Raw genomic sequence first — 26,151 nt, 5'->3', positions numbered from 1 at the left:
ATATGGATTTTTAAATTATGTGATTGGGATTAAATATGCAAGTGTCTAAATCCGTTGTAGGCTGGACTGTGCAGCTGCTCTACACTCAGAATACAGAAACACATGGTTGTTTCTGCTGTCGGGGTTTTAACAGAGACCTGATGAACTCAGGACCCCGAGCAGAAGGCTGCTCAAGTATCTTGTTGTTGTCCTCACATAGTGATTCATCAATGCGTTATAATTTTATTTCACGTCGTCTGTTTTTCAATAAAGTTTGGTGGGAATCTACAAACTCGCAAACCTTTGAAACTTCCACACACTATCATATGTCAGAATGGATGTTGGCACTGAGCGTTTCTGAAAGCCATGGATATGCCGAAAACTCTGGGCTTCTTTACGGTTCAGTTTTCCGTTTGGTTAGGTTAGGTTTAGCCACAAAAGGGTGAGAAAGAGATCATGTTTTGGCTTAAAAATATGCAGTTTTGCAGTTATGGAAAATGTCCTGTAGGTCGTTGTTTTGGTTCAGTTGAAATGGGAAGTGAATGGTGAGCTCTCACTTCCTACGTCTCGCCTCCTGTCCTCTTCCGGACAAAAAGTCAGCTCGTATACATGCAATCTGAATGTTATACGATCCGTACTGAAGAAATGCTAAGACACGTATGAAGAGTACAGATTTGTTGCATCTGTGGTTTGCAGAAATGTGCAGTGCCAACATTTCCGTCTGGCGACTGGACTGTGATAGGACGGAGACGAACTGGAACAAAGAGGATCACTGCAAATCCAAGCGAAGTGCTGTGATTAGTGTGTGACGCTGAGGGGCACGTCCATTTAACAAGAATGTTTACAAAAAGTAAGTTGTACTGGGAACTCACAATGTCTCATACTGCTGAGGGTTTCCACGTGACGGACACGGGAGTCGGACTGCACTGTAACGGCACACTGCCAGTGATGTTTCACCTGTAGCCTCAACACAAATTCACTAACAAAAAAAAGGTTAAATAAACAAAATAATGAACAAATCAACAAATTCACTTCTAAAAAGGATGGGATTCGCGTTATTTAACAAAATATCAAAGGGGTGGCAGACACAGTGGACACTGATCATGGTTGGTAAACATTATTTTGGGTGTTGAATTATGTGATAACGAATTTATAGGCCTCATTCTAGATATGTGTTTATGTACAGAGATATGTAAAATAAATCTATACTTGTAGGATAAAGTATTTCAATTACTTTAAATTCACACGTTCTGAATGTAAACTCTGACTTGGGACCTGCACTTGTGCACCTTCAGGTCAAATCTTTAGGTGGATTTATGGGGCACAGTTGATGAAAACAAAATATTATAAGTGTTTGATAAATATTGCTGAGTATCACAACTTTCAGGATATACTAAAAGCTAAAGGTGAAGGAGGACGAAATCAGCCAACGTTTTGGTGGGTTGGAAGGATGGATTTAAAAACTGAAAGGGCACTGGCGTTTTACGTTCTGCTCACAGGTAGACACGTACGGACGTTACCTCGGGACTGAATCAGAGTAATGTGTTACTTTTTGGGGGGTAAGGACACCGGTTGCCACCCAAGCGGTGACGATGAAGGGCAGAGGAGACTCGGGTGTGAGACTGCAGCACGGTGCGCAGTGACCGGCTGCATCCACTGGGGGAGGACCGAGCACCGCCTGCATGCGCTGCGGTACACGAACGACTTTCTCACCGAGGCTCTCCATCATCACACACACAATGGGAAGGATACCGGAGTATAGGTAGGGCTACAGCGGCAGACAGACAGATGTGCGATGCTCAGACTCAACCATGGGGCCGTTTCCCCTCGCCCGTGTGAAGGGAAACTTTTCCCCACCCTCTCATCTTTTCGCCGTGACCGTGTGGAAGTGTCTGTGATGCCAAGTCGCTGCATGCACACCTGCTTCTGGTTTTTCTCTTTTTTTCTGCTTTCTTCAATGATTATTGGTGCCAGCATATCAGGAGCGATGCAGCAGAAACGGGGGCTGAAGTGGCAACAGATCCTGTTGAATTGAGACAAGACGTCGAGACGCAGCCAAAAAAGTGTCCTCCTCAGAGTGCGTCAGAGCACGGATGTATATAGTGGATGATATGGTGGCTGGTTGGACACGACGAGGGATTTGTGATATTACCCCCCAAAACCAAGAGGGGGTTTGGGCAAAAGCGAAGAACTGCATCCTCACGTAGCCTCCCTCCTCCTCCTCCTCCTCCTCCTCCACCTCTTCCTCCAGCACATTTGTTTGTAGGGGGGCTGAGGCGATTTGGTTTGGAACCTTTTCACATGTAAGTATGAATGTCAGGATGAAGAGAGGCTGCTGTTAATAGGCGAAAAATTCGTGCGTAATGTCTGCTCTGAACATACATTCCATGCATTAATTTCTGAAAGCCCACCTCGGTGTTCGCTCAGTGATTACAGTGATAAACAACAACAACAATAATAATGAAAATAATGATATGCCGATCAAGTTTTACCGCCCTTTCATTGCAAACGATGCGTAGTATCCTGGACTATGCAGACGTCAAAACAACGGACATCAATTCAGAATTTGTCGCCTAAACCAACTGCTGTTTTCTCTTGTCTTTTTCTCGCAGCTCCAGAGAGCGTCAGAGGGATAAAGTGATTCAGATTCACCGGAGCTCCTTAGTATAACAGCAAAGATCCAGTTTTTTTTATCATTATTATTTCATTTTATTTTATTTCATCACATAAAATGGCAACCAGGAGTGACCACGGAGGATCAAAAGACGCATTTGGACGCAAGCAGCGGTCGTGGGGAATTTAACCACCTGATGGGCACCGAAGAAACCGAGGAGAGACTGTTTGGCTGTCGCTTGTTGACTTGGTGATTTATAATGCTGAACAAATAAAGGGCGCCTCAAGTTTGACACAGAGCGTCTGCGTAACAGGCTATGCCACCGGCCCTTACATATTTTGGTTATGGTAATGATGTCATAAAATATCGGAGGCCTGTGCCTAAACGGGAAGACAGGCGGATCAGGATCTCCTATCATGTAAGTAGCCACATGGACCGCACTCAGCATGGACCTAACTGAGATGTGTTTGTGATTCTGACATTCCCACATTCACGACTGCTTGGTCGAACCGGTTGATGCCTCATTTTCTCTCTCTGCGCTCCGAGCTGCAACTTTTCTCCTCTGGCCTGCATCCACGTCGCCCTGAGGCGGTTACTGTAGCGCTCACGGACCGAACCTCTCACTGACTTAAAATGGAGTTTGCCATGGTGGGTGCGGACGGCGGGTGCAATAGTCACCTGCCTTACGGTTATGCCCAAGCTCGCGCACGGGAGAGGGAGCGCGAGAGGGAGCGCCAGGCTGCCCAGTCGAGAGCGGCGGCTGCGGCGGCCGCTGCCGAAGGTGGCTCCGGTGCGGAGGGAGGAGGAGGAGGAGGAGGAGGAGGAGGAGGAGGCGGCGGCGGCGGCAGCGGTAGCGGTAGCGGCAGCGGCAGCAGCATAGGGGGATCTACCTCCACCTCCTCCTCGAGCGCTCATCTCCTTAACAACCGCCAGCATCAGTCTCGCGCCGCCTCCTCCACGAACGCCAACATCAGCAGCGGCGGTACCGCCTCGCGCCCCTCCTCCTCCTCCACCTCCTCCTCGCAGCCGCCACAGCACCAGCAGGAGCCCGAGCAGCAGCAGAGAGTTCTCAGAGAGCGGAAAAAGCAGCGCGGCGTCGGACGGTGGAGACGCAGCCGGACGACTCTTGGCGGGGACCTGCGCCACTCGGAGTTGGCGCTGCTAGGATCCGAGGAGGACATCATGATAGAGGAGGAAGAGGCCGAGGGGGCCGAGGAAGAGGAGGAGGAGGAGGAGGGGGGCCGGGGAAGCAAAAGGTCGAGTTTTCTGTGCAACATGGATGATGAGGAGGAGACCGTCTCGCTCACTGACAGGCGCCCTCAGTCCGGATACGAAAATGTTTACAGCGAGTGCGGCTGCTGCGAGAGAGTTGTCATCAACGTGTCGGGTCTGAAGTTTGAAACTCAGCTCAAGACTCTCACTCAGTTCCCAGACACTCTCCTGGGAGACCCGGACAAGCGAATCAGGTACTTCGACCCGCTAAGGAACGAATACTTCTTCGACCGTAACCGACCGAGTTTTGACGCCATTCTTTACTATTACCAGTCAGGGGGGCGGTTGAAAAGACCAGTCAACGTCCCGTTTGACATCTTCTCCGAGGAGGTGAAGTTTTATGAACTCGGGGAAGAGGCGATACTCAAGTTTCGGGAGGATGAGGGTTTTGTCAAAGAGGAGGAAAAACCTCTGCCAGAGGACGAGTTCAAGCGCCAAATTTGGCTGCTTTTTGAGTATCCGGAGAGCTCGAGCCCTGCCAGGGGGATAGCAGTCGTGTCCGTCCTGGTTATAGTTATTTCTATTGTCATTTTCTGCCTGGAGACGCTGCCGGAGTTCAGGGATGAAAAAGAGTATCTGCAGCCACGACACAACTCCACTCAACCTGACCACGGATTTACTCCTTTCAACGACCCGTTTTTCATCGTGGAGACGGTTTGCATCATCTGGTTCTCCTTTGAGATTATAGTCCGCTTCTTTGCGAGTCCGAGCAAAGCGGCTTTCTTTAAAAACATTATGAACTCAATAGACATTGTATCCATTTTGCCTTATTTCATAACTCTTGGCACGGACCTGGCGCAGCACCAAGGCAACGGACAGCAAGCAATGAGCTTTGCCATACTGAGAATAATCCGCCTTGTCAGGGTGTTTCGCATCTTCAAACTGTCCAGGCACTCCAAGGGGCTGCAGATCCTGGGTCATACCCTGCGCGCCAGCATGAGGGAGCTGGCCCTCCTCATTTTCTTCCTGGTCATAGGTGTCATCCTGTTCTCCAGCGCGGTGTACTTCGCCGAGGCGGACGAGCCCACCTCTCAGTTCACGAGCATCCCGGACGCCTTCTGGTGGGCCGTGGTGACCATGACGACAGTGGGCTACGGTGACATGAAGCCCATCACTGTCGGTGGGAAGATAGTGGGCTCCCTCTGCGCCATCGCGGGGGTGTTAACCATCGCGCTGCCGGTGCCGGTCATAGTGTCCAACTTCAACTACTTTTACCACAGGGAGACCGACAACGAAGACCAGACCCCGGTGGTGGAGAGCATGCCCCCAGGCTGCCCGTATTTCCCGGAATTCCTACGGAAATTCAAAGGCTCACCCTCTGGCTCCTCGCTGGGTGACAAAGCGGAGTATATGGAGATGGAGGAAGGGGTGACGGAGTCGCTTTGCGGGCTGGACAAGAGCCCCAGTAAAGGAAACGGCACAGACATAGGCCGGAGAAACAGTACTAACTCAAAATCCATTCAGACTGACGTGTGATTACAAGTAGAGTTTCGTTTTATTTTTATTTTTTTTGTTCAAGGAAGAATACGCCCTATAAAGATACTGTGTGCCCAAGAGCAGGTGGTCCCCCTAACACAAGTTTTACGCACGCCTCAGAAGCCCCCCCACACGTGCGCGCGTGCGCGCAGGCACACTCTCGCCCACACACACACACACACACTGGTCATCAATTGGCAGGTTAAAATATTTAATCCTCTCCATCTCAGAACAACAGTTTCTCCCGAATCCTCTCCGTAAACACGAGGGAACAATCATGACCAATATTTGGCTGAAAGGTTGATTAATTCATCTAACCTGTGCGGGCTTCCAAATCTGACATAAAATCAAAACGAAATTCGAGACAAGACAGGCTATGCATTCGCACTTTATGAGTTTCATCTGTCAATAACAGAAAGGTTAGGGATGATCGTTTTGCTGTTATGCAATAAAGTTTAAAATTTGTTTGCACTAATGTAGAATTTGCGCTGGGTTTGGCTGATTTTTATTTTAGAGACAGAAACTGTAGGCCATGCAGATGGCAATATTTTAGTCATCCTGAGCTGACCACTTAGCTGAAGAATGTTTGAGTAACTTCCTCAAAGAGAGCAAACTAAGGATATTAATAACCTCTTTCATACGCTGCCAGTAAAAATTTGACTCCATTAAAGGAAAAGCTGAAGACAGATAAAATACTTTTGTTACTGTTCCAACACTTAATATTAACAAAAAGCTCATTGATAAGACATAGCATTTAGCAGCAGTCATCAAATAAACCAGGGCTAGAATTATTTCTATGACATCTACATAAAAATGCTTTTTCCACAACACAACAAAAGGCCTTGTGTTGTTGAGCCACCACGAGAGCTAAGCACAGGAATCATCAGAGTTTTAAAAAATGGCTGGAGAAATGACTTGCCTCGTCAGGTTTTGTATGGACAGGCTTGGGGCCTTGGCGACAACAGTTTCCCCAGTTTCAGTTGAACCACCTCAAAATGACAATATCCCTTTACACGGACGCAGATGGAAAGCTATAGCAAAAATGACTGTGATTTGGAAACTCCTTGGAGGGGAGTCTGCTAGCAACTTTCTCTCCTGTCTGCTGGACTTAGTGCACAATTTCTTTTTTCTCAAGAGGACTATGACTGTGTGCGAGCTCAGAGGATCCTCGGGATGTGGATGTCTTCCAAGGTATGTGCAGCCCACAGCTCGTGTGTGACAGTGATTATTATCGAGTGATGATGCAAACAATTCCCGGTAAATTTCCTGAACCTTTTTTAGATACCTCTGAAAGGGAAATTGAAACTCACTCACTACGTACCACATTTAGATTGAGAGTATGTTCTATAATATTTCATCCTCACATTTATTTTTAAAACTCGGTTGTCCCTTTGACCTAAGAATGACGCATGGTTATGCGTGCGTAATAGTATGTTAAATACTGCACATGGATGTCGGCCAAATATGGCGCCCATCGCAGTCCTGACGGTAAGGTCAGTTAATGTTTCTCCTGCACAAGGCCAAACTAAAGTCTGCTAGCCTACAACATTACAAACAGCTTCTCATTCGTATTAGCTGTAATTATCTCCTCTGAGGTGACGTCAGGTCAGTCTGCTGAGAACCAGCGGTGTGATTCTGTGGCTCCTTGGTTCTGAGTGTCTGAAAAGTTTAGAAATGTGGTACTTCAGCTACAGCTTGAGAACTGTAGCTATTTTAAAGAAACTCAGGAAGTCATGATAGAGCATGAGGACATTGTGAGAAGACAAAATATGGTTTCAGCGTAAACCACGACTTGTATGACTTCAAACGTGCCATTTTGCTGCCTAAACCAATACATATTATTCTCCAGGTGTCCAAGCAAGTAAAGTTAAGGACTGCTCCATTCAGAAATATGTTTGAAAAGCAAAACGTTTTACTGTCTGTCTGGATGTTTGGGCTTCAGTTTGCAGTTTGACCCTGGACGTTTGTTATTGTTCATCTGCTGAAGGGGGGAAGTTCATCTGTGTTCACCATAAATCCAAGACATGCACATCTGAGCAGGATTTTTGACACATCGCTATTACTTTAAAAAGTCAGTGATGGTCATGTATGAAACTTCCCCAAGTGTGATGTGGAAACTTGAAGCTTCAAGTGCACAAACACTGTGAATGGACTTTCCAGTGAAGTAGGAGACATCTTGTGCTCAAGCAGCTGAACTTGTGAAATTTGAAATGTTTTCATAGAATCCGGATTTTCAAATCAGTAACTCGGACTCAAATCATTTTTGAAAGCAGTACTTTTTCAGAGTCTCTGAAGCTTGTCTCACTTGGGGCTACCTGGTTTACACATGGGTTCACTGAATATACACTAAATATTAAATAAATAAACAAATGCAAGAGCAAAAATTATACTTTTATAATATGTATAATTTCTTTTTAATCCACAAAAATTCTAGGCCAGGGAAACTAATGTCAAAGGTTGGGAAACATTTAAAGGTTGCTCTCAGAAAAGTTAAAAAGCCCAAATATAACTTCATAGTACTTTGAAGTGTTTCTCAGTATTGATAAGAAGCATCAAAAGAGACTTTATGCTGTACTTACAAATATGCATAGACATTTGAATTCATACAGCAGATCCATGCAGACTGTCACTCCTCAGCACATAATCACTGCATCAGCCTATAATAATTTGTTGCTCTGTGCTTATATCCTCAGAAGAACTATTCATACAAGACCTGCACCCACACACACCCACACACACACACACACAGCAGCATCCTGGCACACCGCCAACCTCTTGATACCTCACACTTCGCACTTACATAATGTGGCTTATGGTAAGAGGTGCAATCCAAATCATTTTTCAAGCAAAGTGTGTGGGTCAGGCATATTCTTAGGCCTGTAGCTGCTGAGCTGACTGTGAACGCAGCCTGTATCATCCTGAGCCACAGAACGGAGCTGAATGGTTTTGACTGCTCATAGTGTCCCGTGGTCACGTGCGCGGTGAGTCTTTGTAGTGCAGATTTAGACCATATGGCTGGGCCATGTGACAACGTGAGAGTTATTAATGGTTATTTCTCAAAACGAATCCCATGTCTGTCAAAGGCCATACAGGGGAGGTTTAAACAAAGTGAGTGTGAACTACACAATGGCAGAGAAGGTTATGTAATAATGGCATGAACGCAGGAGGTTAATCATCAGTTTCGCTAATCCGTTACTAGTTTGAGTCACTTATCTGCTAGAGATGGCAAACATTTGCTGCCTGAATCCTTAGTAACGTAACATGAAGACTTGTGGGTCTTTTGGCCTGTTGGTCAGACAAAATGAAACAGTTTGAAGACATCACTTCAGGGTACTGGAGTTAGTGATGTGTTTTTGTTAGTGTTCTCTAACAAGTGTTGACACAGCCCCTGTGGATGGAAGTTGTATACAGTGCTGTAGTACATGTACAATAACGTAGTACACAGTATAGACAGTAATATACCTCAGTGCTCCAGGTTCCATGCAGAACGAACTCTACTGGTCAGGGTCACATTTGTATCCACCCAGAACACCAGACTTTCAGAGTACTTTAAAGATTTAACATTTCCACATTAAAATGTCTAAAAATCGGAGTTTTTTGTTTCAGAGCCCAAATGCCTAACATGTCTCAGAGTTAATCAGATCCTTTTAAGCTGTGTCGATTAAACTTAACAGGGCAGTGTCTGGGTTTTCGATTGTGGTTATCAAATGTTTCGTTGAATTAGCCTCCTCACACCCCACACTCACTGCATTTTACACGACGTTCGGCCCGCTGGGACTCAAACAACCTGCTCTGCATAACACAAGTCAAATTGTGCTGACAACAATAGGTCAAAGTCACAGCTGACCCCGCTGACAAATGGCTCACTTTGCTGTCCAGAAAATGATTCCTACCTGCAGCCAAGACATCCATCCATCTTCCACATCCACTAATACCTGTTCAGGGTAACACAGGGCTGGAGCCAATCCCAGCATATGCCGCATGAGAGGCAGAGAACACTCTGGACACACATTTAGACTCATTTCACTCCTTGGGGGAATTTGGAGTTTTCCGGTTTTTAGCTGACCTGCATGTCTTTGGTCTAAAGCATCCAAAGAAAACCTACACAGAGGCAAGGAGAACATACATACAGTGCAGACGGGTTATCGATGGTACTCTGCCACATACGACACCCTTACAGTATACAATTAAGGTTGTTAAATCACATCAACCCCAGTGCACCAAACCTAAAACTAATGAATGCAGTCAAATGCAACAGCCCTGCAGTAAACCCACCCTTCATGAAGCTTCTAATCAGGGCGGGGTCAGAAATCAAAAATATATATTTTCCCTCTTTCCTGTATGCTGTTTATCCATCTAGATTGTTTTGGTGAGAGATGCTGATTTTTGGAGGTACATTTAATGAAGCTAGATGGCACTTTGATTGTGGTGCTCACAGTGGGAAAAAAGCAGAAAAAATCATGACACGGTTACTGAATATAATGCACAGATCTTGTTGTATTGTACAAACTACACTTATGACCATGCAGAAGAAAGTACAGGGTAAAAGGAAAAATATGTATTTTTGATTATCCCCTTTAGAAGTAGGTTGAAACTGTTGTGGAGAACTTCATTTTGAAGGCTGAAGTTTGTGGGCCCGCGGTAAATATTAAAAACACCTGTTAATATAACACAATACAATTAAACAGCCTCAAAAACTAATTTGAATCAACACTCTAAAATAGTTGAAGCAAAAAATAATATATATATTTCTCTTTCCAAACTAATTTTATTTATTCTGAACCCCTCCCACCCCACAAATTTACATCTGGTTTTTATCATCTTGATAACATACAACACGCTCGGTCCTTGTATTTTAGGATTTACTGCATGGCTTCTGAACACACAATGCACAGTGGCAATATTGGCTTCTGTGTGTTTGCCACCTGAAGGGGACTCGTAACTCCTGTGTCATATCATGTGCATTGCCTCCACACTTTGTCATGGTGTAACAGAGATGGAGATGTGAAACAATGAGTCAAAAATACGCAAAATCAAAAAAAAATGTTTTATCAGCTCATTACTGCCTATAAAATTTAAAAGGTTTTAAATGTTAAGAATTTGATCAGGAAAGTCTGGCTTGGTCTCACAGTTTTTCCATGGATCCAGCCGGCCATTTTCTCATAAATATAATGTTTTTGTGGAAACATCGTTAATCAAGCAAAATTACATAGACTGGAACAACTTAATAATGCCTGATTGTTTGAGAATGGAATCTTATATGCATTGTTTTAAATAATTATTGTAAATAAACTACTCATAGATGAGCTGTCAAGCCTCGATAAAAATGTTTTCCTTGAAAGTAACCAAAGCAACATGAAAAGAAAACAATTTTTTAAAAAAAGCATTGGATTTTCCTGAGCCTGGAATGTTTCTCTATTCATCTGTGTTGCCGATACATTAATCAGGCCTGATAAAGGCCTGTCAACCAGCTGCCCTGTGGCCAACACATATGACAAACGATCCCAGCTGTTCTTGAGTATTTATGATAATTGTCACCCTTAAAAAAATAAAAACAAATAAAATAAAATAAAATATGTCAACTCGAGCTACCTTGTAAAATCACTAACAAATGATTCAAAGAGGATGGGACTGAATCATCGGTTTCAACTCAAGAAAGGCACTGACTGATTATAGATGGGCTGCTGTCCAAGTCAGGCAGTGAGGAGTGAGATAAAGTTAACAGGCCTTTTAGCCACATGAGAGAGCATGGCCAGCATGTTTTTGTTGGCCTTGGTTCTGTTGGGTTAATGACAGTCACCAAGCCCCCCAATCATAGTTTAGCAACCATTTCTAGACACTGCAAGATTTGGATTTTAAGAGTCTGGATGATGTTGCTCCAAAACCAGAAATGCAAAAGCATCATTAAAAATCAGACAAAAGGTGCGTTTACATGCAGTCTTTAGCTTGACCTGCTAACTAGCTTACGTCCCACTTGCAGACATTTTGCCTGGGATATGTCAGCTTGTTTAGCTTCAGCGTTTTGACACAATATCAGTCTTGTAGCCATCAAGTGCTTCAGGCCCTTTGTCAAGATTCTCACTTTAAAACAAGTGGAAACATTAAAAGTATTGTTAGCCTAAAATCCACCACAGACAGCTGTCATTTCAGCCAGAAAAAACAACAGATAGTGGATAGAAATAAGAAGGCTGGTTTTGGTAAACTCTAAACTCAAGGAGGTAATAGTTCAAACATTACTGAGAATTTCCTGGCATTGTCACTGTAAACTGCATAGGTTGTTCAGACAGCACAACCAGTCATTTGGACACCTTGCCCTTTCATTGCTCAATTAAGTGCTCCAGACCACACGTGACAAAGACTGTTTGTCACCTCCCATTTTCCACGTAGACAAATTGTTCACAGTCTAACGAGAGCAGTTAATAAAGCATAACCCCGGTGTAAGTTTAAACCAGCTCGCCGTTTCCACGCAGCAGTTACATAATGTCTCTCTATTCAAGGATAGCAACCTGATTCTGTGCACCCTCCGCGGTAGCCCGTCTTTCTAATTGGCTGCATTAATCTGACTGTATCCCAGGCTTTATTATGTTACTTCATTCCAGACGTGTAGATTGCATTGCTAATTACACATATGTCTTCGTGTTGGGTTTTTCCACACACGGAAAAATCAGCTGCTTTAGTATGCTTATGCTATTGCTTTACAACAGCAGTTGTTGCATGTTATGCATTAAAAGAGACGCTGATTTGATTTTATAGATTCCAAAATGATGGCAAATAAACAAAGATTACAATGTTAATATCTCTAATATAATAAGGTATACAGAGGTATGTGTGGTCAAATTGTTGATTAAGTTTGCCGTCACACACAGACAATCTGGGGCAACAGAGGATTACAGATTTGTCATAGCATTGGGAAAGGTAAGCATTTCAAAGATTTGTCATATCAAGTTTAGCCCCCCCCCCTCCTCATTTTCCAGAGCGCTACCTAAAACCCCACAGCGCGGCCGCTTTTTATGAACAAGCTTGAGATTTGATTAAATGGAGCAGCTGCTCAACCATAAAAAAGTTTTCTCTGTCGCTCCCTGGGAAGATGAGCTGGTGAGCAGAGGACGAGCGTCCTGCTGGTCCTGGAAACTTGTGAGGAGGCGCAGATGCTGATCATGCTGTGGGAACCAAGAAACACACACACACACACACACACACACACACACCTCACTATGCATCTGGGAAACCATTGGGGAGTGAACGCGATAGCCATACATGCAATTTGGTAGTTATAACATCTAATGTAAACATCTAACTCCTAAGATTTATATGGTATTTTTTTAAAACTTCTTGGTTGACTGTGCATGTTGTGAGTGTAAAGTGCTTTGAAAATGCATGGACAGATACCAGACATACTGTCAGCTCCCATTAGCTAACATGAATTTTATCATTTAAGACAGTCTTGAACAAAAATAATGGTATGCAAGAAGGAGCAGAGAACATCGCAGCTGCTCAGACTGTTGTACTGCAGGTGATTCACAACGCCCAGAAAAGCAGATGGCATGATGTCACCATGAAGCGTGAGAATTGTCAAGAAAGTTTGTTAAACATAATTAAGTCGTCCAAATTGTCTTTTGCAACAACTGGCACAGCCGAGTTTGACAGTACTGAACAGATATGTGAGAACAAAGAAGCAAACAAAGAAGCCCAGAGGCAAAAAGCAATGTTTAGGAATGTCGTATAGTGTGCTGCTCATCAGGTCTGTTTCATCTATATACTGTATATATATATATATATATATATATATATATATATATATATATCACTCCTAGTGGAAAAGCATGTTAGTTATAGAACTGAACTGCACTACATGGAAGGCAGACGGTGGGTTTAGAAAGGAACTTTTACCCACACAAACTCTCAACTTGTTTGGAAAGATGTGGTCATATCCTGTTCCTGCTTATGTAGTGTTACACGAGGCCCATTAGACTCATATCAGTTTGTCTTATCAAAGCTGAAATTACTTTGCAGGATGCAACATTATATGTTATGGCTTCGAATTGTTAATTATTTTATTATTTTGTCTGCTTGATTTGATTTCACTCTTTGTTATCATAACCTCTCATTGGCTCAGTGGCAGACAGAACCACAGTTAAATGCAGACAGCATGCTGTTAAAAGTTTGTACTCATGATTAGATTAAACAGCAGACAAATTGTCCATTTCCTGTGGCACCAAGGACTCATGTAGGGCAAACAAGGTCCGATTTTATATATATATATATATGTATAGACAGATATATAGATAGATAAATAGATAGAGCAGGTTGCATGTATATATGTAGGTTTATGTATAAATATATACATAAAAGCAATGGATTGTATATATGAGTATTTACAACAGTGGAGCTTCTTTCAATCAAAAAACATCTGCTTTTTGGGCACAATAACATAACCCAAATAACAGGAGTAGCCTTTGGAGAAGCTCTAACTAATGATGAGTCAAATTACATTATTAATGTGGTCCTGCTATATTAGGCCACAGCATACATCTCATGCAGCCTCAACTTTAGCAACATAACATCCTACAGAAAATTTCATATCAGATTGTCAGTCAGATTTTCAGATTGTGTGTTTTGAGGATCTGATTTGAGAAACAATTCTGATTTGCCTTCAGTCTGAACAAAGCCTGAGCCTACTGGACTTTCCACTTTTTTAATCTAATAACAAAGAGTTTTATTAACTGGACTTGAATGTCCATTAATAAATCTTACTAGTGTTGATTCAAATAAGCAATGAATGCTTGAGAATTATCACCAACTCTGCATCTCTGTAGAGCTTAGCCTCTTTTTGTTCAGTGTTTTGGTTGCACAGACCACAAGTTGTCTGTATGGTTCCACTTTACTGCTCCCATCAATCCCATTTACAGCAAAGAAGATCCGATAGCAGGCAAAGTTAATGATTAGTGGGTGAAGAAGGTCATATTTAAAGACATTCCTCTGGAGTTAGAATGGATCTAAATTTGTCAGCTGGACAGACACATTACTCCAGTGAGGTGATAATGTTGCTTCTTATCTACTGCAACTGTTCGCTAACACATTATCTAATACAGTGTAGTAATATGTCAGGGCCGTGTTATCTGTTAACTTATTTTGAAATCCTTCAGTATCAGAACAGCAGTACACTGATTCTCCGTCACCCACAATATGATGCAGCTCGGTGGAGAATATGAGCAACAATCCCTCTTGTGCCTCCATCTTTTTCTCCGAAACCTGCTTGGTTTTCTCTCATTTTTTCTTGGTCTGTCAGATATCAGCAGCTTGACAGAATGTTTCAGTGATTACAATCTTACTCAGTTTGATAGCGCTATCAGTAAGCGGTTTGTAACCATTATCTACATTACAGGAGCACGGTATATTAATCACTTGTGGTGCTGTTTAACAGACAACTTATTGAGTGTATTATTCAGTGCAACGTACGACTGAATACACACTTCTTATCCGAGTATTTTTTTCCCCACTACTTCTTGACAGCCGTTGATGTTAAATGCTGATAGGTAATATCCAGTTACATAAGGGCCACGTGTGCAGTCAACATCTGTTACAGTCAGACGACCTCAAGGGCCACAAGGTCAGTCTAGGCTGGCGTGGACATGGAAAACTCTGAATCCTAGATGATCCTGGATCAGGGGGGGTCTCCTCCTGTATCGATCATTGTTATGCAAACTTGAGCCCTGCTCTTCAGCATTAAAGCTTTCTGGGCTTTTTGTCCTGCCCGAGCAGCAATTGTACATGTTGGAAAATGGCTGCCACGACCGGACCTCTACAGACCTCGTCTCCCACTCGTTCTCTCTGCTCTCCTGCTTTGGACCGACTAGATGCTTTTATGTGGAGTGACTAATGCTCGCTCTAAAGGGCCCGGGGTGCATCTCACTCTGCGTGCACGCGTGCGGGTGTGTGAATCTGTGTGTGTGTTCACGTGAACGCTGTACACAACCAATCAGCACTCCACGGCTTGACTCGGTTACATGAAGATGAGTCAGTTTCATGGTCTGCAAAAACCCAGAGACCTCCACACACACACACACACACACTTCATCTCCATCCATGCAAATGGTTTGATTTGTAATTGTGCATAAGAGTTACTGTGTAGCTTCACACTGTAATGTCAATTCATTCGCATGTAAGAACGCTTGGATGAGAGTTTCAGGGAGCAGAGAGAGAGAGGTCAGACGTGAGACCGATGAGTGCAGATTGCCACAAACAATAACATTTTTTGTACTGAAAAAGTCAGGAAATGATGTTGTTTGTGCGCCCAGTAATGGAAAAAACAGAAGGGATTTTAAAACTGGCGGTCTGACTGCAAACGCCTGCTTGCACAGCTTACACATCAGCAGAAGCGACATTACCTGCACATGTTCATTCCTTCATTCTCCATTCAATTATCAGTTTTAGACATTTTGTCTTGTGACTGAAACATGCAGAGTAGAAGATCTCTGTAATGGCTGAAGTTCCCATTTGGACAAACTAAAGAAATTCTAATAATTACAAAGATAACTGGTTGTATTGTCATCACTGCTGATGTTTGCATTATTGTTTTAGTTACGATTGTAAGGAGCACCTGTTCATGATGCTCACCCTCAGTATCGGGATTCATTTCTGTCTCCTGGAAGAACATACTTTGGTCCTTCTGCAGTACGTCTTCCTCTGCATGTGTGAATGCATATCATGGAGTTATCATAATGTAGGTGGGCTGGCCCAGTGGCTCAGCGTTTAGCATAGTGTTTATTCTTGGTTTGGGATATATATAGTGAGTGGATGTATGGCATGCAGGTGATTTACTCAGCAGTTTCTGGTTTGCCTGAAACACCAAGCTGACTAAATTTGTGTTGGTGTTCATCATGTGTTTCAACTGAACTGTGCAGTGTGCATGTGGGGGGATTTTCAATGCTGTTGCTTCGCTGATTTCATCATGTTGCATAAGATTTTTTTGGCCCACACACTGGCTTAACACCAGAACACCTATAACCAATCACCGGGTAAATGAGGTTAAAGGAGCTTTATAAAAGAAACATCATAGTGGCTGCACGTTGTCACTGTCGCCTCTCTCTGCAGGGCACTGCCACTGCACACAGGAATAGTGAGCTGAGTGGAAGAGAGAGCACTTTTACAGAAATGAATCCAAAGCAGCAGCTGGCCAGTGAGTGAATCATTGCAACTTAAATATCTACCAGTCAGTTATTGCACACTTCAAGCAAGTGCTTTTTCTCCAACTCTAAGAAATGATGTTCGTTGACTGCTGATTTGTTTTGTGATTAACATGCCGGAATTATGTTCAGTCACTTTTTAAGTCACATTCTGGTACCACACGTTGTGCTGTGGTGCATATTTGGAAGACAACGCACAGCACTTTGACTCCAGAGATCGGGTTCTCAGCCCTGAGATCTGCGACTGATGAGATCACGGCAACAAAAGGACTTTGGTCTAAGTTAAAGAAAAACTGTTTCAGTTAAACATCTTTTGTTGCATACTTCAGTTCTCTTTTACTTTTTATCCAAAACCAACCAAATTCTGTGAGTGTCCAAACATAAAAACAAAATGAAAGACAAGGATTGACTTTAGAAAAATTAATGGTAGAAATTAAAATGAGGGGAATCATAATTCGCATATTTATTTTCTTGCAAAGAGTTACTGTTGTCTGATGTCTCACTGACTAAACCATCTGCCGGTGAATCAGTCGGTGCCATGTTAGGGTGGTGGTTGCACTGAGCCACTGGTCCTCAAAATGTCTGTGCACGCCTCTGGTAGCAGTTGGAATTTCACTTTACCTGCCACATTTGCTCAGAAAACTTCTTCAAATATCTGACGTGCATAAACTCAAGACCTGTGTGATGAACCAAACTGCTTGACTGTTTCCCTGCGTAGCACATTGCAGCCTCCCTCTCAGTTCCCCTCTTTGATCGCAAACACACACACACACACACACACACACACACACACACACACACACACTCCAACTGGCTTCCACAGTTTTTGTTTTCCTTTTGATTTCATTTACTGCAGCAGGTCGGTTTTAATTTATTTATGCCCCTTTGCCACTCATTCAAATAATTTGTTATTGTGCCTTTCTGCTCCTTGTCTCTCTCTGCTGCTTCAATACAATTTGACTCCAATTAAACTGATGGCTCCTCGGATGGTTTGATTGCTTCTTTCTAGGTGGGAACTGTGGTTAATTTTTCTTTTCTGTGCTGATGATACTATGTGTAAATCAATAACCTCTGAATCAGGTTTAGTTGGCTCTGCATTAGCCTGCGTGTCAGGCTTTAGCTGACAACTCATTTTAAAAACGTATGAGCGAGGGTCCGGCATTGTGCTTTGCCATGAAATCTGCAGGTTTTAGGTGAATAGTTGTACCCTGATCTGCCTTTGCACCCTGTCAAGGGCAAACAGCTATTTTTAGGGGCTTAAATAATAACAAACTGAACTTTCATTTTATTTGGTTCTTTTTACATGAGTCTGACATGACCTAATGATGAGGCAGGATGCCAATACAGAACTGCTAGGGCTGCTTTTGTCAAGAGTTATGTCTTTATATGTTTTTCAGTTGATTTAGTAATTGCTACGAAATGTTCTTAAAAACGGGATATGGAAATAATCCTCCCAGTGGACAGCTGTTACCAGTTTTGGCTTCTCCCTGTACCTCTGAGGTTGAAAAACATCTTTATGTTCAAGGGACTTTGCAGCTTCGTTTTCCTTGGGCCAAGTCCACGCAGCTATTTTGGAAGACTCTCACTGACGTCTGTTGGATTATGCAGAGAAACCACAACGTCCTCTTTTAGGATTCTTGTTTTACTTCTCAGGCCACTAACAAGAAATCCTTTCTCCCTCCAGCCAACTCCTGGTTTTATACAGTCATGGTTTTCTGCCTCTTCATTAGACGCTCAGCTCCGCAGTTGGCACATTTAAATCGCTGCCACAGCACTGATGGAAACTTCCATTTAATTTCTACCATTAACAAATGGTTGATTTGCAGGATTTTTCCTGCACACACAATCTGGTGTACAGAAAATGTCTGAAAATTAAACATCGAAGTTTGACTGGATGACAACAGACCACCAAGAGGATTGTTTTGTTCACATGTTTGACAACAGACATAACTGGCGATCACAGAAAAAAAGCAAATAAGATTATATATGATTCCCCTCATTTTAATATAAGCCCATCTCAGGTGAGCCTCTGCACTTAAGATTAACTGCTCAAGGTGTGAACCGCCTTCTTACAGCCTCTTTAACTGTGACTGAGGCAATTAAGTAAATCTGTCATCAGTGCAGATAATATCATGCCTTCACTTTAATCTCCTCTTTCAGACCATTCTTGTTGATTAATAATCTCAGCTGTCTTACTTGGCAGTATTTATGATGAAATTTTGCACCAAATTAATTACTTCTGAATGGGATTGCAGCAATCAGTGGATTTTCTTACAGCAGCCAAGTAAATTAAAAAGTTAAAGTCTGGACAGGATTGACCTTTCAAGGTGTGGTCACACATTAGGTTACACAGTGAAGGCTATTAATTAGCAAAAATAATTTCAGCAGCTCGTCACACAGCAGCTATTTATTGAGATGTAGCCTTTCAAACACACTCAGCCCAGAGAGCCCAGAAGCTGAGTGAGAAAGAGAATGGCGTCGTAAATGAAATTTTGCAAATCAATCAGTCAGTAATAATTAGTGAAACAGGCCATCAGTGAGCGAATGACTAAGTGGGTGAATGCATAAATTAAACAAATTTAAGAATGAATAAGTGAATAGGTCAGCATATGAAAGGAAGAAGATATCATGAATAACTAAAAATAATAATAAAATCACAACTGAATGAGTGAAGATCCACTAGTGAGAATGGAGGATTAAGTGAATGAATCAGTAGATCAGTAAGTGAATGAAAGAGAAGTCAGTGAATGAAGGGATGAGAGTGAAAGAAATAGTGAATGAGCACATGAGAAAGAGAGTGAAAGAATGAATGAGACAAATGACGAGTTAAACACTGACGGAAGGAAAACGTGAGTGAAAGACTTGAATTTGCAGAAAATAAATGAATCATTCAACAAAAAAATTTCCATTTGCTGTAAAACTGTTCTTGCCTGTCCTCTAAATACACCTGAATGATTACATTGGACGTGATAACGTATGATATGATACTCGGCTGTCACTTATCAAGACATGCAATGTTGATTTTCATTACTCAAACACCTTATAATCCACATCAAATTCCTCCTCTTGAACTGACATCTTTCTAGACATGTTGAGTTGTTTCATTTTCCCCCCTTCTGGTGCAGTGTGTCAGCATGTGGGGAAAGACACATTATTAGTTATCTCAGTGTTTGCCTCTGCGAGTTTCCTGTGAGCTAATTGGAGCCCTCCCATGTGTCCCAGCTGAGAAACTGAATGTTTGTGGTTAAAAATAGGTGCAGCATTTCCTGCTGTGCCAGGGACGGGATTTGTTTCCGAAAGACCCCACCTTGGTTCAGCTTGTTAATTCTACTGCTGGCTGCTGCATCTCGTGCAGTCGTGTACAAATGTGAACATAATACATGATGCACTATAGTATTTTTTTTCTTTTTCTAAAAAAAAAAAAATACTTTCACTCCAGTATTGTAACAGTTTGCAAATAGAAAAGTATTCCAAAGTAATGCACCAGCCAGATTTTCCCTTATCTGATAGATAATTTTATTTAATTCTTTTTAAATTTCAACATATTCATAAGTTGCCAGTCACATTGTCATGAAAATGCTTAGTGTTTCAAGTGGTCAGATGACATATTCAGTCAATGCAAAGCGTATTCATGTCAGTTTAAAGTATTCAACTTAAATAAAAAAGTCAGGTGTGACGCAGGGCAGGGCTTTGCAGGCTGTTGTGTAGGCAGAACCGAGAGGCGGCTGCTCGGCTGCTCGACTGCTCGGCTGCTCGACTGCTCGGCTGCTCGACTGCTCGGCTGCTCGACTGCTCGGCTGCCCGGCTGCTCGAGTGCTCAGCTGCTCAGCTGCTCGTCTGCTCGGCTGCTCGGCTCCAGGAGGCTCTGGAGGAAAGAGGTGGGTGCCGAACTGGGGATTTCGGAGAAATAAACAACCAGATTCCGCTCTGTTTGGAGTCTTTCACCATTGGGAAGAAAACTCAGGGTTTGCTTCTTTAAACTTCTGGGATTAAAGAGTGGATTTATCTTCAGTTTCGTTTCTCAATCTGTTTCCAGCAGCGAGGCATGGTGAAGTGTAGGCTAATATAATTAGTCTCCAGAGATAATGAAATCCTTCAGGATACATGGACTGTCATTTTGGCACCTGCTGCCCGGTGTCGTGAGTGACATTGTGTCAGATAGTAAATCCACTAACATTTTAATGGAAAACTATAGCTGAATATCGATTTGTTTAAAATACCTAACTTTAATTTCATCATCTGGCCGTTGCTTGTGTTGGTGAGGTGATAAAATACGACCCAGGAAGTCTAGTTTGAGTATTAGTACGTGAAATCTATAATCTATAATACAACAAGGACGAATACACTTTACTGGCCGACATCACATTGCGTTAAACCAGGGTCAGCGATTTGGCAGGAAACCCCTGCGCTGGCATCTGATGTGCCGTATTCTGTTTGCCACCTTTGCCAGTTTATTTGATTGGCATTTCTTTTCTTTTGCCGCTTAGAGCAATTAATTCGATTTTAATTGAGTTCTGGGTAATTGCCGTGTTCAATTAAATTCTTATCAAATTACCAGACAGAAGCCTCATTTTTAAATCCACATGCAGGTTCAGGGGCTCTTCAGATGTAAGCGACAGGTAAGATGTCTTCAGATGAGCGTGATAAATGTTCAGTGTCGGCAGAAGTTTGTACTTTTTGTCCCTGTTTTTGGTCCGTTGTTGTCGAACCGCCCTCCCCGTGCACATCAGGCTCTCCCCGTGTGTCACACTTGATCAATTGGCCCTGTATAATGCTGTGCCTTGGTTGCATTCCCATGCATTATGTTGAAAACGGTCTCCCAGAGGATGGGGTGGAGGGCACCATAAGTCATAGGAAAGAAACCCGTGTTTGGGGTAAATGTAATCATTGTCATAGCAACAATATGTCTATGGAAAACACATTCGACCAGTGTGTGTGTGTTTGTGTTTCCTTGTGTGGTCATATGTTTGAGTTTGGTAAGTGTAAGTGTTAAAAAAAAAAACATCTGTGTGTGAACATTTGCACTTTCTGTAATTCTCTACTTGTTTTTTTCCATGTCTCACCCTCAAGTTTGGAAAATGTGTGTTCTGGACAGCAGAGTTTTTCCAAACAGAGCACTGGCAAACAGCTTGAAAAAAAAAAACCAAGTACAGACTAATATATGACTGATTTTGTTATGTGTCTCAGTCTGCTGCACATTCTGGAGTGTAATACAAGTGCTAAACAGCAAAAAAGGGAACCTCAGGATATCAGTAACAGTTCAGGGTCTTGGCTGTCGAGCTGCATGCTGTTTTTAAGTGGCTCTGTGTAACAGCTGGGGAGCAGGGTTTAATCCACAGTGCAGGGCTGAATTATGCATTATACTGTGACTATTACACCATGTCTATTTAAATGCAGTGTGTCTTCTTGGTGTACACTGTTTCTGCAGTTACTCAGCAGTAGATGCCACATGAAGAGGGAGAGTGTGCAGCAGGAACAGTTACTTCAGTAATATTATGCAGATTTTTCTTTGTGCTTCTATGGAGGGTTTTCACCGTATGTTTACAATAATGTGCTCTTCTTTTCTTGAGAATGCACATTTTTTTGAGGTTGCCCAGATTTGATTTCACTCATCATTTCATACTCCCAGGTCTTTGTGCTCTTTATGGTCATGAATTTAATTTAATGACCTTTTCCTAACTATCCTTGCTTTCACAGTTTTAGTTCTATATATTCTTCTACTAAAGATGTAAAATGGCTCTGCTCTTGCAGGGTGATTTCAATCTCATTGTAAATGGATACAGGATATTTCTAGGCTTTAATATGGTAGCACATAGAGCCACTATTGCCCTGTGCAGCTTGTAATCAGCATCATGTCAGTATTGTCTCTACAACGTCGCAACAATACAAAGCGATGGCTTATTGTCCTCTCTTGGTTTTGATACAAATGTAATATGGGGTCATTCGATTTACTTAGAAATTGTCGAGGTGAAAACAGCTTCAGACCATTTGTCAGGAAGTCATCAAGCCTGCCAACCATCTACTTCAGTTCCACATAGTCAGGTTTGATTACATGAACACAGAAGGAAGATAACAAGAACTCGGAGTACCTGGTGTGTTTGTGTAGCTGGAGGTGTTTATCTGAGAGAGTTAGTGAGCTACAGATCACATTTATGAACCCAGGCAGAAAGCAAATAGTTTAGTTATGTAAAAAATGCATAAATATGAGGAGTCATGAGTGGTTATGAATCCATGGTCAAGCTCTAAGTTTTGCAGCTTTTCTGCTTTTTGTATCTGAATTGAGGGCCTCCCACGGAGCACATTAATGTGCGACACACACACATACAGGCACACTGGATGTGCCTTACAACAAATTTCAGACACGAGTAGTTTCTACAAGGTAGTGGACAGAATGAAGAGCAGAAGGAGAAAAGGAGTTAGGAAGGAGCCAAATAAGACCGCTATGGACTACATCAGAATGTACAGGATCACAATGAAACAACAGTTTCTGTGCATAGATACTGGAAAATGGGCGGCACGGTGGTGCAGTGGTTAGCACTGTCGCCATAGCAAGAGGGTTCCAGGTTCGAATCCCGGTCTGGGCCCTTCTGTGTGGAGTTTGCATGTTCTCCCTGTGCCTGCGTGGGTTTTCTCTGGGTACTCCGGCTTCCTCCCACAATACCAAAAACATGCACATTAGGTTAATTAGCCACTTTAAATTGCCCATAAGTGTGAGAGTGTGTGGTTGTTTGTCTTTGTGTGTTGGCCCTGCGATTGACTGGCGACCAGTCCAGGGTGAACCCCGCCTCCCGCCTGTAGTCAGCTGGGATAGGCTCCAGCTCCCCCGCGACCCTGACGGATAAGCGGTATAGAAAATGGATGGATGGATGGATACTGGAAAATGAGCTGACTTACAAAGCTGTGTACACGCTCACAGAGAAAACAATGGTTGACAGGGTTTTTGCGTTTCCCATAAAGGGATCCAGTGTCAGACAGAACTGAAAAAGAGACATAGATTACACGTAACTGCACTTAGCTTTTAGAATTTTGAGAGACTTCTGGCAGATAAGAAGGAGCACAGATATGTCAGATACTCAGATAGTCCAGAATGAGACTTAATGACAGTCTGGGAAGCTGGCCCATAATCAATCCAGTAATCATGCTTACCTTTATACCACTGCAATTAACCCCAACTGTCTAATCAAGCAATATTGGATCACAGAGTAAAAGACCTTTTTCAGTTGTCCTCATCAGCTGTTCTCAAAGCCTGTCTTCTCCTCCTGCCTCTTTCACCTTTTCTTTCTTGTTAATTAAGTCCAAATGTTTGAATAAGCTGACTTGACCAGATGCCAAGCAAGCCTTCCCTTTCTGCTTTCACGGCGAGAGAAAATTATCACATTCATTTTTTTTCTAAATGCAGCACATAGTGCATTGTGTATGCAGATACACAACAGTAAGAACAGAGAAGATGGCTGATGTGAAGTCATTTAACAGAAGTTGGTGCCATTTTTTCCAAAAAAGAAAATTCAGCAGCATTCTCACACAAATATTTACAAAAATCCTTCAAGTTGGAGGAAATGCTGTCATCTTGTTCTGTGCTTGGGAGCAGAAGTAGAAGCATGCACAGTGTCCTCCACATTCATGTTTTTTTGTTTCACTAGTAACATGCAAACATGAAATAAATGGGACGATTCACGTTGTCCCCATCTGTAAGATACAATCCTTTACAATTTAAGTACCGGTTGCCTTGGCAACACCTGTGGTAACAGTGGCAACAGCCAGCTAGATGGTACAGGTCCCATATTCCAGTTCTGGGGGCAGCAAACACTTGATGATCAGTTAGTTTGTCAGAAATACAACAGAGGAGCAGCTGGTGTATCTGTTCGCAGTGCCAGTAAACAAACCCACGTTGTTTTAATAAAGAAGTTAGTGCATAATTGGCTTTTTTCCATCATGCCACGAGCAACCACAATCCTGAGTTCGTGCCGCAAACAGCGAGAGCAATTTTCCACGCAACAGCAGAACAAAGTCGACTTGTTGCCTTGGTGTTGGAGGTGCGCAGCCTGCAGATCCTCATCTCACTGTGGCTCTGCTCCTTCGTGTTCTACTGCTGCCTGTAATATTTAAAACTGATTTACAGGTGAAGAATATATAAACAATGACTGGTGTCTTGTTTTGTAGACGCATCTTCAAGGAACAATCACTGTCAGTGCTGTACTGTGTGACAGTGTGAGCTTCAAAATGAAAACCCCCCAGTGTTTCACCAGCTGAACATTCCTGTGAAGGCGAAGCAGTTGGAAATGTTGGGTTCGCATTAGCAGGAGCTTAATACAGTTCTGATGTGGCTGTCAGAGAGTGAACAGTAAACAGAGAGACATAAAAATGAGATAAAAAAAAAAAAATAGTGCTATATCACGTGCATGGTTTGTTTCTTGTGAATCCCTGATCAGAGAGGTAAATGTTGAATGTGAATACATTGAACAGATAAACGGTTTTAACTGTCAAAAACCCAGAACACTAAATCTGCTTTTCTTTCTGATTAGAGAAAAGCAAATTAAGTTTTTAAAATTATGGGGGCTTTACTTTAAATCTGAGCTTGCCTTAACAGTAGCATGGCCACTGCTGCTGAGTCTTGTTTGTGATTGCAAAGCCTATATTGCATTTACACTATTGTATTGCAGTAGTCTGGCCTGATGTTGATGCAGGTATCATCTCAGGCAGTCAGAGGCCCTTTGAAGGAATGGTAGCAATTATAGAGCGTACAGCAGAGAAAGTGGAGGAAGTAGTAAAAGAAGTGGGAGGTGTTGTGAAGAAAACAAACCTGAACATTCAAATCAAAGAGGCTTTTTGAAATGAGAGCAGGAGGAGATCTACGGTGGAACTGTTCAAAGAGAGTGAGGAGTTGGTAAGGAGCTCTATCTCCCTCAGTTTCATGAAAGCAGCACAATGCCTTAAGTGGAAGCACAGTGTCAGTCAGAAAAATCCTTTTCTTGAAGCATGAAAGGAAGAAGGGCCAACTAGAAACAGACAGAGGTTTGACGTTAAAGGAGGGTGATGGAAAAACTGCAGAATAACCTATTGTCCTTGACTCACACAATACAGGACCTGTTCCAACTGACACAATAGAGTATCCTGATCTGAACTTTTTAGCAAAAAAAAGAAAGAAGCGATTATCAAAATCTCAACCTGTCACTCAATTCACACAATACTGAATAGTCTGTTGAAGTGGAAAAAAGCGTTCAGCCTGAAACTCCTGTCGCGAGCAGAAAACAGACTACAACTGTTTCTGAAACAAAATACAAGCTTATCATCACCATCAGCATCATCATCTTCGGCAGCATCCCAACAGAATGAACTTATTATCGACCTGGCTGGCAATCAAATCTGATATTTAGCATTTTTCAACTAACGGTATTGCTGTGTTTTGTTTTGTTTCTAGTTTGATTAATTTGATTTGATTGATAAAATTTTTTTTTTAAAATTTAAAATAATATTTACATGTTGTATTAATATTCAGAAGCAAAGTACATTACAAACAAATAACAGCACCATGCAGCAGAGTAAAAAGTACAAGTACTTCAACAATGTACTTAAGTATTGTGCTCAAATTGTACTTAGTTACTGTACATTCCATTACTGGTTATT

General features: G+C 42.5%; 1 protein-coding gene and 1 long non-coding RNA gene across 2 annotated transcripts in view; one reads left to right on the top strand and one right to left on the bottom strand.

Moving 5' to 3' along the window:
• Window positions 1-26,151, bottom strand: part of LOC124061979 — an 87,820-nt gene that overhangs the window by 8,684 nt on the left and 52,985 nt on the right. The window lies entirely within an intron of this gene.
• On the top strand, window positions 2,568-7,024 carry kcna4 (potassium voltage-gated channel, shaker-related subfamily, member 4). The gene has a single exon (XM_046394349.1). It carries the CDS (start codon window positions 3,227-3,229, stop codon window positions 5,339-5,341), a length of 2,115 nt encoding a protein of 704 aa, XP_046250305.1. The 5' UTR covers window positions 2,568-3,226; the 3' UTR covers window positions 5,342-7,024.

This window comes from Scatophagus argus, chromosome 1 (assembly GCF_020382885.2).
Source record: "Scatophagus argus isolate fScaArg1 chromosome 1, fScaArg1.pri, whole genome shotgun sequence".
In the NCBI taxonomy this organism is placed as follows: domain Eukaryota; kingdom Metazoa; phylum Chordata; class Actinopteri; family Scatophagidae; genus Scatophagus; species Scatophagus argus.
The sequence above is the reverse complement of the archived record's forward strand: the minus strand, read 5'-3'. Positions and strand labels throughout refer to the sequence as shown.